General features: G+C 34.6%; 2 protein-coding genes across 2 annotated transcripts; both read left to right on the top strand.

The window, feature by feature from the left end:
• Positions 1–1,860: 1,860 nt before the first annotated feature.
• Positions 1,861–3,502, top strand: LOC145093915 (uncharacterized). Its single transcript, XM_079032159.1, has 5 exons — positions 1,861–2,037; positions 2,631–2,745; positions 2,829–2,918; positions 3,022–3,120; positions 3,225–3,502. Exons 1-5 carry the CDS (start codon positions 1,970–1,972, stop codon positions 3,333–3,335), a joined length of 483 nt encoding a protein of 160 aa, XP_078888285.1. The 5' UTR covers positions 1,861–1,969; the 3' UTR covers positions 3,336–3,502.
• Positions 3,503–4,999: 1,497 nt separating this feature from the next.
• Positions 5,000–7,577, top strand: LOC145096197 (uncharacterized). Its single transcript, XM_079033959.1, has 3 exons — positions 5,000–6,142; positions 6,219–6,685; positions 6,758–7,577. The coding sequence occupies exons 1-3, from the start codon at positions 5,000–5,002 to the stop codon at positions 7,575–7,577; spliced, it is 2,430 nt and encodes an 809-aa protein (XP_078890085.1).
• Positions 7,578–12,621: the final 5,044 nt, after the last annotated feature.

The following is a 12,621-nucleotide window of genomic DNA, read 5'->3' as shown; positions in this document are numbered from 1 at the left end:
CTAATAGAAACTTATATAAACTCACGCGCGTACCTAAGAAATGACGTCGCACTTGTTAAGTAATAGCCACGTGCATGACGCGTGCGCAGCCGGCTGCTTGCTATTGGTCCAACTACGTGTATGACCACTAGATGCCACGTGGTACGTTGTTAAAGGACGTGGACACCACGTAGCTTGAGGCCGCGCGTATGATTAAGCGTCATGTGATTTTCAAAATCCATTGTTTACTAGTCAGCTATGAGCAAAGGGTCACCTTCTTGCCTTGATGATATCTTGTCAGTCAAAATATTGCCTCTCACAAATAAAAATGACATTCTACCCCTTCTTTTGCACTTGAGATAGCAAACCAATAATAGTACATTTATGTTAAAACTAAGAGGAATAGTAATATGAGCAGACTTTTCTTTAAAAGAAAATCAAAATTAGTTGTTTATAACCTAAATATTCAGAATTTTAACCTTTTAAAACCACTATAAATATTAACATTAACCTTCATTTGTTATTACATTCAAACCTTCACAAATTTTCAATTACTTCTCTCAAACTCTCTATATTTGAGCTTCAAAATGTTTCTCGAAAAACTCCAAGAAGCTACAAGAAAACATCTACAAACCCTTCTTCTCCAAACCCTCCATCACCCTTGTTCTATCAACCTCATATATATCATCCGATCTATTTACCACCCATGTAGATTATCATAAGAATAATTCATATGGACCTAACCAATTTCAATTTCAATCCCAAATGTCACTCACACCCCAAAATGACATTTCTTATTTGCCCGAGAATGAATGTTGCATTGTTGAGAAGGTGAATGCAAAAATTATGAAGAAATATAATCTCTAAGATATGCGGGCTTTTAACTCGTGTTCTAAGTATTTTCATTATGTTTTACTGTGTTTTAGATGGTGTTATTTTCCCTTCAGTCAATGAAATTCTAGTTTTTAAAAAATCGTTAAGTTAACCCATCCCGCTAAATGACATGGTAAGGATGGTGTGTGGCAAAACTTATTTGACAATGATATAGCAGACACAAAATTGAGGTTGCAGTGCATCAAACGTTATATCACTCCTGCCAGCCCAATAATGATGTGTGTGTGTATGTATATATATATATATATATATATATATATATATATATATATATATATATATATACACACACACACACACATACACATACACATGTCAAAAGGAATGAACAAAACTAAAACCGAAATTGCAAAATCAAAACCAAACCTAAACTGTTGGTATCGGATTTAGATTTTTTAACCGAAAATTTGATATTAATTGGAATAAAAACGATTATAATTAAAAGGGAAAAACAACAATATAATTCCATATACAAAATACAATCGAACAAAAGTAATCGAAATAGATATAGGGTTTGAAATATTTTCACATACAATTGAAGAATTGGAAGTGATGTGTATTTTATATCATATTTTTAACCGACAATTTATCCTAAAATGTACAAATAAATTTTATTTAAAACGTAAATAATAATATAATTTTTTTCTGAATTTAAATATGATATAATCTATTGAATCTATTCAACATAACATAATATAATATCATATCGTATTTTATTATCTTGTTTATGCTGTACATTTAATCCCATTTATAATTATATTCGATCGTAACAAAAAAACTTCAAAACTATAATACTACATATCAACAATCCGTTTATTCTTGCCCTTTAAATTTTGACTTTTTAAATGAGAATATTGAACAGGGGAACAAACCGTTCATTTTTAAACCAAGGGTCCTCATTTTGATAAATACACGTAACTTTGAGGGGTAATAATGTAAGCTGTTTTTTAAAGCGGTAGATTTGCCCAAAATTTAAATAGGATCCCAGTGCCCATCTCTTCTCCACGACAGTCGCCTCAGTCTCTCTTTCTTTGTCTTCGCCTCTTTGAGTCTTTGTAAAATTCCAGAGAGAGAAACAGAGCTTGCAGCTGCATCAATGGCGTTCTTATCTTTCGTCGGCCGTGTTCTTTTCGTCTCCGTCTTCGTTCTATCTGCGTGGCAAGAGTAAGCTCCATTTCTTCAACTTCAGATCTGTCTCCTTTGAAAAATTCAGTGTGTTTTGTACGTCATCGCAATCTTCAGTACTGTATTATCCGATTCTTTTTAAATTTCACCTTTGTGGTTTCGGATCTGAAAATTTGAATTCTGTTGAGTTATTTTTCTCAGTATGTCTTCGAATTAGATGTGGTTCTAAGATTTTTGATCCATGGAACTATAATTGTGATTTACTATTTGATACGAAATTTCATGGGAGATTTATGGTCTGGTAAGGTTATTAGGTGTTTTGTTTCCAAATAGAACCAAATTATTTTGTAGTTATGGCGTAAGTTTGCTTGATTGATGAAATTGAACTCTTCGATTTAATATCACACCTTGAATTTTACTATACTCGAAGCTGAATCTAGCTCCTCCCATGAAAATAGCACAAATAGATCTTGTCATGCAAGCTATTAACCTTTTGTACTATTTCATATGATAGCTTCGACATCATTTCAGAAATCTTAACTCTTCAATCATTGCAATTAGGAGTAGATGCCCTTTTCATAGTTGATAATCATAATGCTCATTTCCCTCATGGTGTACTTTGTTTCTTACAGGTTTAATGACTTTGGAGTCGATGGTGGATCTGCAACAAAAGCCATTACACCAAAATTCAATCTCCTTTCAAAGCATTTCACAACACATACAGGCTTACAAGTGCCTGATTTTGAGGTAATACATTTCACAATTTACTAATTTACTTTCAAACATCTTTAATTTACATTATCATGGATGATTACAATTTACATATACAGATCAAAATCTTGGTTGCTGGAGCCATAGCTTTTAAAGCAGTTGGAAGCATTCTTTTCATCTTTGGAAGTACCATTGGTGCTACTCTACTGGTTAGCAATTATTTCCAAAAAAAAAAAAAAAATCAATTTTTCTGTTTCTATTTAAAAAAAATTCAATTAGGTAATCTGTAATTGTTTTAACACATGTTTACAGATTGTGCATCAGTTGATTGTTACTCCCATGTTATATGACTTCTACAACTATGACATTGAGAAGAAGGAATTCCTCCAACTTTTCATCAAATTTACACAGGTTAGAAAAGAAAAGAAAAAAAAGGGACATACTTTTCTTTGTTTACTTTTATAATTTAATCTTTTATTTAGAAAATAAGTTTGATTTTTGGTTGGGTTTTGTAGAGTTTGGCATTGTTGGGGGGGCTTTTGTTCTTCGTTGGAATGAAGAACAAGAACTCTATTCCGAAGAAAACTTCTGCAACAAAGAAGAGTCACAAAACAAAGACTGTTTAAGAGAGAGAGATGATTTTGTTTGTAAGGTTGCATTAAGATTTTTCTAGATTTTTGTGCCATTTTATGCACTTCTTTTGTATGGATTATGTTTAGTTTTGTTGTTGTTACGGAATTATGCAAACATTTTTTGAGTTGGTTTTTAGTTTAAGATTTCTATTATTAATTTATTTCGCTCTCTTTTCTTATCTTTACTTTTGATTATTGTTTTTTCCATTTAAAAAAATGCGTTTTTGTGTTTAATGATGTTTGAGTGAATTAGTTGTTAATGCCCAATATATATATATATATATATATATATATATATATATATATATGGAAAAATGAATATACATTACAGCCCCACCTAAGTTTAGGTACTAAACCTCATGAAAATACATTGTTTTACTATATAAAGATTGAAATTAGGGGTTCAATATTAACACTTGAAGATGTACATTAAGGATCGACAAAATAGTTTTGATAAAGAAGCAAGAATATTGATTATTTTCGGCCTTCGTGACAGTGGAAAAAAGTAATGTTTACTAGAATGAAGAAATAAACGATAATGGAGGAAAAAAACATAGATGATAAAACCATAATAAAGGAAAGAAATGTTATAGTGGATGGTATATTACCAAGTGAAAATCAAAACGAGTATATTTCCTAAGTTAAAGCAAAATATTTTAAAGATTTAGTACCTAAGCTTAGGTAGGGCTGTAATGTATATTCTCTAACCCCATATATATATATATATATATATATATATATATATATATATATATATATATATATATATATATATATATATATATATATATATATATATAAAAGTAAAGATGTATCGCTCAAAACGAGGTTCGTAGGCTAATCAAAAGATTGCTTTCATGTATTGTGTAAATGCTTAAAATTAAGAGCAGGGGTTATTTTTATTTATTTATTTATTTTTAATTAGTTGGAGGAGGGTGTTTGGGATTATTTATTAAAATGATTTATTAATTTATTGGTATTTTTTTTTAAATGAATAAGCTAAAAAGGTGTTTGGTTTTATAATAAATGCTTTTTTATTTGGTTTTTTGAAAATAAGTTAAAAAAGTATTTGATTTTGTGATAAGTGTTTTTTCTTTTATTTGGCTTTTTTGCCGAGACATAAAAAAGAGGTTTGAGAAGTAACACATACTTGGCTTTTGAAAATTACTTTTTACCCCCTTTTTACTATCTTGATTTTAGTTTGGTTATTTTATAGGGCTAATGGCACAAAAACCCTCAATTTTGCACAAAATTGACGGATTTGCCCAAAGTTCAAATTTAGGTCCATTTTTGCCTTGAACTTGCATTTATTGTGTCATTTTTGCCAAGTAGCCGGTTTCCCTCTAATCAACCGGTTACCCACTTGCTTAGGTGGAAGGCTAATTAACGTCGTTTGTAAAAATCTCCAATTCCGTTAGATACGTTGTTAAACTGTCGCATCTCATCTCCCTCTATAACCCGATCACTCTTCACCTTATCCCATTTCATCGACTCTATACATAGAGAAAAAAGGGTTTTCTTGGAGACGATTAGGTTAAAAGTGTTCTTCAACATTTCTTCGAAAGGTAAGGTTTTTACAGGTTGACTGAAATTACATTTACATTCAACATTTGTTGAAATGTGTTCCTAAAGTTAGTGTGTTGATGCAGGAGGGTGTAATGGATTCATCAGACGAAGGGTACGCTGACCCCTTTGCTGGCATACATGAGCCATTTGCTGGCTTGACTGAAATGGATTATGAACTCCACGACATTTACATGGACCACGAACCAGAGGAAGAATTTGTGTCCTCACTTGATAAATGTAAGGATATCTTCCTAAATGTTCTATTAAGTGATGAAAACCTACGAAATTCTAGTATGGCAGATGAAATCAGAGCACAAGTATACCATGCTACTGATTGGCAGAGTAACGAAGATGAACAAGAGGTATTGAAAAACAACTATAGAATTCATGACCCAACCATCAAGTGGGACAAGATGGTACCAAAGCTTGGTGACATCTTTGAATCCCCTGCCCAACTAAAGTTTTGTGTCACCAATTATGCAGTCTCACATGGCTATAGAATATACTTTGAAAAATGTGATAGTCAAAGAATTGTAGCTAGATGTGGAAATAGGAAGGAAGAGAATAAATGCCCTTTCAGAATTTATGTTGCATGGATGTACAAAGAAAGATCTTTTCAGATCAAAGCTATGAATGGTGACCATAAATGTTCTAGGCAGTTTAAGTTTGGATCCATTGTGTCCCCTGAATGGATTGGAAGACATTATGTGACTGAAATTGCAAATAAGCCAAAGATGAAACTTCAGGAAATGATTGACGACATCAGACAAAGGTATAGGTGTGTGGTATCTATAGGACAAGTTAGAAGGGCAAGGAAATGGGCCAAAAATTTAATAGAAGGTAAACTCACTGAGCATTATGCAAGGATATGGGATTATGCCCATGAATTGTTAAGGTCAAACCCGGGGTCCACATGTCAAGTTGGTGTAACAACCAATCCAGATGGAAAGAATTATTTTCACAGGTTTTACATTTGTTTCAAAGCACTAAGTGTTAGTTGGAAAAGAGGATGTAGGAGAGTAATTGGGCTAGATGGGTGCTTTCTAAAGGGGCAGGTGAAGGGTGAACTGCTAACAGCTATTGGTAGAGATGCCAACAACCAGGTCTATCCAATTGCTTGGGATGTTGTTGATGTGGAAAATAAGTCCAACTGGACTTGGTTCCTTGAGCTACTCAGTGGTGATCTAGACCTTATTGATGGAAGGGGGTTGGTAGTTATATCAGATCAACATAAAGTAAGTTTCTTTATAACATATTAATCCTTTTTCAAATTACTTATAAATACTTACATGTATGCTGGTTTTTGTATAGGGTTTGCTGCAATCCGTTAAAGATGTATTGCCACATGTGGAGCACAGGCAATGTGCCCGACACATATATGCAAATTTTAGAAAAGCTTACACTGGGTTGGAGTTCAAGAAGCTGTTTTGGGCTGCAGCTATGAGCTGTGTGGAAGGTGATTTCAAGAGACATATGGACAAAATTAAAAAGCTCAATACTGGTGCATATGAGCATCTGATGTCCAAAGAACCCGAAACATGGTGTAGAGCTTACATGAGTACAGGGTATGCATGTGAGGCAGTGGAGAATGGTATATCAGAGTGCTTCAACTCCATCATTGTGGGTGCTAGGAAAAAACCATTGATCACAATGCTTGAAGAAATAAGGATATACATCATGGATAGGTTTGCTCACATGATTGAGGAAAGCACTAGATGGAATACCCGTATATGTCCAGCAGTGTTAAAGAAGATGAAGCTTTTTGGGAAGAACATGAGGTAACACTTTAACATGTAACTTTTGTTTTAATTTCATTAGGTAACACTTGAACACGTAACTTGTGGATGTAGGTTTTGGTTAATAATTCATAGTCAACAACATGTGTTTGAAGCAAGGAGAGGATGTGATAGCTACATGGTGGATTTAGATGGAAGGCATTGTACCTGCAGGTTATGGGATCTGGCTGGGATCCCATGTGTTCATGCAATTGCAACCATCAACTACATCCATCAAACACCCGATGAGTATATTGATGACATGTTTTCCAAGGAACAATTCCTTAAGTGTTACTCTGCTAACATTAGTCCAGTGAATGGTTCAAATCTATGGCCTCAAACTGAATACATAAAGCCCTTGCCACCAGTGTCAAGGAGAATGCCTGGTAGGCCAAAGGTCAATAGAAGGAGACATGTAAGTGAAAATGATGGAAGAGTACACACCCCAAGAACTGTAAGGTGTGGTAAGTGCTTTGAGTATGGCCATAACCAGAAGGGATGCAAGAATGCAACCAGGGAACCTATCCCTATGCCACCAAAGAAGAAAGGAAGGCCAAGGAAGGAACAAGATGAACCCAATCAAGCATCATGTGATAGGTCCGAGAGGCAGGAACCTGTCCCTATGCCACCAAAAAAGAAAGGAAGGCCTAGGAAAGAGAGGCAGGAAGCAGTTCCTATGCCACCAAAGAAGAAAGGAAGGCCAAGGAAAAAGGTCCATTCTGACCCAAATCAAGCATCAGGTTCTAAATCTGTTAAAAGCAAAAATGATGGTTTAGATGGTCATGTTGAAGGTAGGGGATGTGAGGAACAAGTGAAGGATTTGTTTGACAATGAAGATATTGATGATGACAGTCTGGTTGATATGATGTGCACTTTTGAAGCTTCTCTTAGCTAACCAAAGGATAATTATCAGAAAAGTGATGGATTCCAAGATGCAATGGATGCTATTATTCAAAGTATTCTTCATGCTAATGATGACAAAGGTGTTGAGGAAGTTGAACCTGACCTGACAAAACAACTTGATGAGGTTGAAGATGCAATGGATGCTATTCTTAAAGGTACAGATGAAAAAAGTCAGTCTGAGAATGAGGGTAATCCTGAACCTGAATTCATTGAAGGAAATGCAAGTGATGTTCTCCCAGAGATGGTGATGCTAGATCTAGAAAGTGTAGCAGACCTACTTGGAGCAGGATATAGCATGGCTGAAATAGAGAGCTTGAGAGGGGTTAAAGTTGAATTGGATGATATGCCAGCAGTTGAGATGGTTAGTTTCACTCCAACATTTTATAATTGCTAACATTAGTATCAAACATGTTTATATCTTTTATTAATAAGTATTCTTCAAATTTTTATTAACAGGATGTGAATGAAGTTGAGGATATTCCATATGTTGATGGTGTGATGGAAGGAAATGAAGATGATGGTCTTATAAATGATGGTGTGGAGGGAAATGAGGGTCATGGTGAAGGTGATGATGCTGATGAAGTAGCAGGTGAGGGTGATGGTGAGGTTGATGGTGATGGTGCTGGTGAGGGTGATGGTGATGGTGCTGGTGAGGGTGATGGAGAGGGTAATGGTGAGGATGATGGAGAGGGTAATGGTGCTGGTGCTGGTGAGGATGATGCAGCAGATATGGAGGGAAATGATGCTGATGATGAAGGTCATGTACCACCTAGAAGGACAAGAAAGCCCTCAGAAAGGATCATCCTGCAAAAGCTGAAGAAACCTTGTTTTGACAAAGATGGAAGGGGTTCCACATCTAGCTATCCAGTAGATTTGGAGTAGTTACCTAGGTATATGGGGGCAATAGTGGGGATGGTATCATTGGGCAATTGTATAGGTAGCCCTTTTTGGTTAGTTTTTGATATACACCCACTACTTGCAGCATACATCCATTTGTTTAGTGTTACATTATTGCTTGCCTTTTTTGGATATTGTTTAGGCTTTTGGGTACATGTTTTGGTATACAAAATGGATGGCTGCTACATGATAGTAAAACTTATGTAATGGATGCTTTATATTAAGGTTTATAATGGATGCCCCCTATTATGGTAACCATGATGTTTTTATTTTATTTTCTAGTACATGTTAAGCATTAGCAATGTACTTTCATTAGTGCAATTCCTTTTATGCAAGTTATTGCAATTCCACTCATGCAAAGTTTACTTTCATTGTGAATGTAACCAAGGGTATTTTAGTACAATTCCTTTTATGCAATGTACTTTGATTATACTTCCATTCATGCAACATATACATGTGATAGCAATTAACTACCATTAATAACATTACCATTAATACCCTTAATACATTACAAACATGCAACATTCAACCGTATGCAAGTTAGTGCAATTCCATTAATACCTTTCATGCAATTCCACTCATGCAATTCCATTAATACCATTAGTGCAACATTCAGCCATATGCAAAGTAAGATAGCAATTAACACCATTAATAACATTACCATTAATACCCTTAATACATTAGTGCAATTCCATTCATGCAAAGTTTACTTTCATTGTGAATGTAACCAAGGGTATTTTAGTACAATTCCTTTTATGCAATGTACTTTCATTGTATTTCCATTCATGCAACATATACATGAGATAGCAATTAACTACCATTAATAACATTACCATTAATACCCTTAATACATTACAAACATGTAACATTCATCCGTTCAAAAAAAAAACATTACAAAGATGTAACAATTCTTGATTATCCTTAATATATTACTAATACAGGAAAACCAACAAAACTACATCTTAATAACTACTATTCCTAGCATCAGCGATATAACCACTAACAACCCTATGATCACTTCTAACAATGGCTTGATCTTCTCTGTATGACACATCTCCATATTTTGACCTAGTTCTTCATCCGCCCATTTGAAAAAACCATAGTTGCCTCCTTTCACCTACAAAAAAAAAATAGGGTTCTATAACATACGTTCTCTTTGGGTAGTTAGAGCAGCCCTAAAATTTTAGGGAGAAATTAGTACAAAAATAAATAGATTTTTACCTGATAATTAGGGCAGCCCCAAAATTTTCGTCCTGGATTATCAGGTGTTCGTGAGACTGATACACCACAAACATCACCACAGTCGCATCTTATTACCTTCTTGTTCCTCATTCTTGTACCACCATTAAAGCTTGATCTTGAAGACAAAGTTGTCATTTTTCCGTTGTAGTCTGTGACTAATTGTGGCCTGTGGGGGTCGAAGGGATCAATTGCACACGAGGATGTCTATGAAAGAGTTATTAAATGATAAATGCCAAGTATCTTCCACCTAAGCAAGTGAGTAACCGGTTGATTAGAGGGAAACCGGCTACTTGGCAAAAATGGCACAATAAATGCAAGTTCAAGGCAAAAATGGACCTAAATTTGAACTTTGGGCAAATCCGTCAATTTTGTGCAAAATTGAGGGTTTTTGTGCCATTAGCCCTATTTTATATGTAAAAAGTGAACCAATTTTTAAAAACTGATTTATTGATTTTTACCAATATAAAAAACTAATGTAAATATTTTTTTAAAAAAAATTATTTTCCTATACCATCACAAACACACTCTTAACGTCACAAAAGAACCTGCAAATAACCCCGAATTTCACAGGTCAAACCATGAAATTTCAAGTGCATGTGAAATGGGTTTGGATATGGTGGATCTCCACCATATTTAGAGGTGCACAGACATGGTTTTTGTTTTTTGTTTTTTTTTTTGTTTTTTTTTTCTTATTCAAAACCAGATAAACCTGTGTCTATGCAAAAACATATATATCTATAGAAATCGGTTAGGATCAGTTTGAAAAAAAAAAATTTCACAAAATTTTAGAGCACATTTGGTAGTAAAGATATTATAGGTTTTCATGAAAATGAAAATGAAAATTTTAAAAATGCGTTTGGTTGATTCAATTTTCAAAATTTTTATAAAAAAATAAAAATTCTATGTTTTTCAAATTGTATATAAATTAGAAAGTGGTTTCTAAAGTTTTCCAAAGCTTTCTAAATTTCTAAAATAGAAAATTAAAACTTCACTGATTACAATTAAACGTGTTTTCTAAAATTTTCATTGAAAAATAAAAACGAAAACTCAACTCAACTTTATGAAAACGTTTTCTAGAAAAATGAAAACAATGTTCCACAACCAAACGCATTTTTATTATTTTGCCGAACTTGCTTTCGATGTTGGAATTTAACGAAACTTCAACAGTTGATTAGAAGCGAGACTGTTTAGAAGGTAAAAAAAAACATTTTCAACTTTTAGTTTTTAAAAAAGTATTTCATGGATGTGGCTTGTTGCAAGAAATCCTTGAGGGATTCATAAACTCAAGGAAATAAGAGAATCTTGTGGAACTTTGGATATGGGATTTATTAGATGCTTAACTACTTAATTAGACCATATTCATCGTAAAGTATGTTCATAATCATGAATTCATACTTGGGATGTGGTTGGAAGCTAAACATGAATAATTACTTGATTCCTAAGTGATTCTAATGATTTTTTAGCCATAATGTAATACCAAGCTTTGGACATGTTTCTCTTAAAATGTATTAATGTTTCAAGTTTTGAATTTTTGGTGGCCAAGCGTGGTGAATGAGTTCCACAACATGGCCATGGCAAGTGATTTTGTGAAGGCTAAGTAAGTGTCATGGTGTGGCAATCTATTTGCCACGGCGTGGCCGCTGTTTAATGACAAACCCTAGTTTCGGGATTTATGCCCTTATTTAAGGTATGTGATAGCAAGGGTTGTCTACCCCCAACCTCTAACACTCTCCCTCAGTCTCCATAAGCAAACCCTAGCCTCCATTGCTAACTCTTGAGCTTTTGTGGTGTGTGGTGGTTTTTTGAAAAAGAAAAAAGGTGCCCTTGAGCTTTGTTTCAACAAGTAACTCTCCCCATCCTCCTTGTACATGCTTTCTGGACCTTGTAAGTCCTCAAGATCTGATTTTTATGCTACCAACTTCTAGATCTAGCCCTTTTGTCCCTTAATCTTCATGGTGTGAGAGTTTGAAAGGTTGGATTCCATAAAGTTGGCAACTTTATGGATCCTTGTGGTCATCTTAGTGTTATTTGTTTCCGATCTAAGGATCCTTGGAGTTTTGGTCCCATGCTCAAGCTTTGAGTTAATAATTGTCATGTTTTGACCTAAAATGGAAGGGACATGCATTGGACACGCATATCCATAAAGCTATGATTTTTATGGTCCATTAAGTGTAGGAAACCCTTCTAGAAACATTGAACGAGTAACTTTAATTGATTAAGTGCTTAATGGGTGTTTGCATGTCTTGAGTTGCCTCTAAAGACTTAGAGTTTTGACTTATTGAGATGTCTTAATGGATAAAGTTGGAAACTTTATCCATCAAGACCTTGGGATGAACTAGATTTGAGCCTTGGAGCTCGTAGAATCATTGGAAAACAACTTAATATGTTAAGTTGTTCAGACCAGTCCCCAAGGCATGACCTTGGGTTGCCACGACGTGGCGATTGGGTAAGGACCCGTCATTTTTGTCTCTATGCTGCCACAACGTGGCCGATGGATGGGCACGACTTGGAGATTTATTGATTTGGAGTTTTGACTTTTTGACTGTTGACTGTTGACTTTGATCAAGTTTGACTTTAGATCAAATGGAGCATTTTGAGTTATAGATTAAGACTTGGTCCCTATTTGTTGTATAGGTGACCTGTAGAGCCGATATTTGGATCTATGATCATTTCAGATATCTTCTAGACTTCGAGGTGAGTTATCCTCACTGTATTCATAGGTCGTAGGCACCAATGTCAGGCCACTAGATTATGTCATGTATCCTTGGGTATAAGATATTTCTATGCTATAGTGATATGTTAGACTTGTGAATTTGTATGATTACTTGTACTTGGTGGTTATTATTTATCTGTTGCATATGTCGCCATAGGGCGGTTGGGTTGAGACGGTACTATTT

This window comes from Lactuca serriola, chromosome 3, assembly GCF_051521515.1.
Source record: "Lactuca serriola cultivar US96UC23 chromosome 3, Lser_US96UC23_V15, whole genome shotgun sequence".
Lineage (NCBI taxonomy): Eukaryota > Viridiplantae > Streptophyta > Magnoliopsida > Asterales > Asteraceae > Lactuca > Lactuca serriola.
Note: the sequence above shows the minus strand (reverse complement) of the source record. Positions and strands in the feature narration are given on the sequence as shown.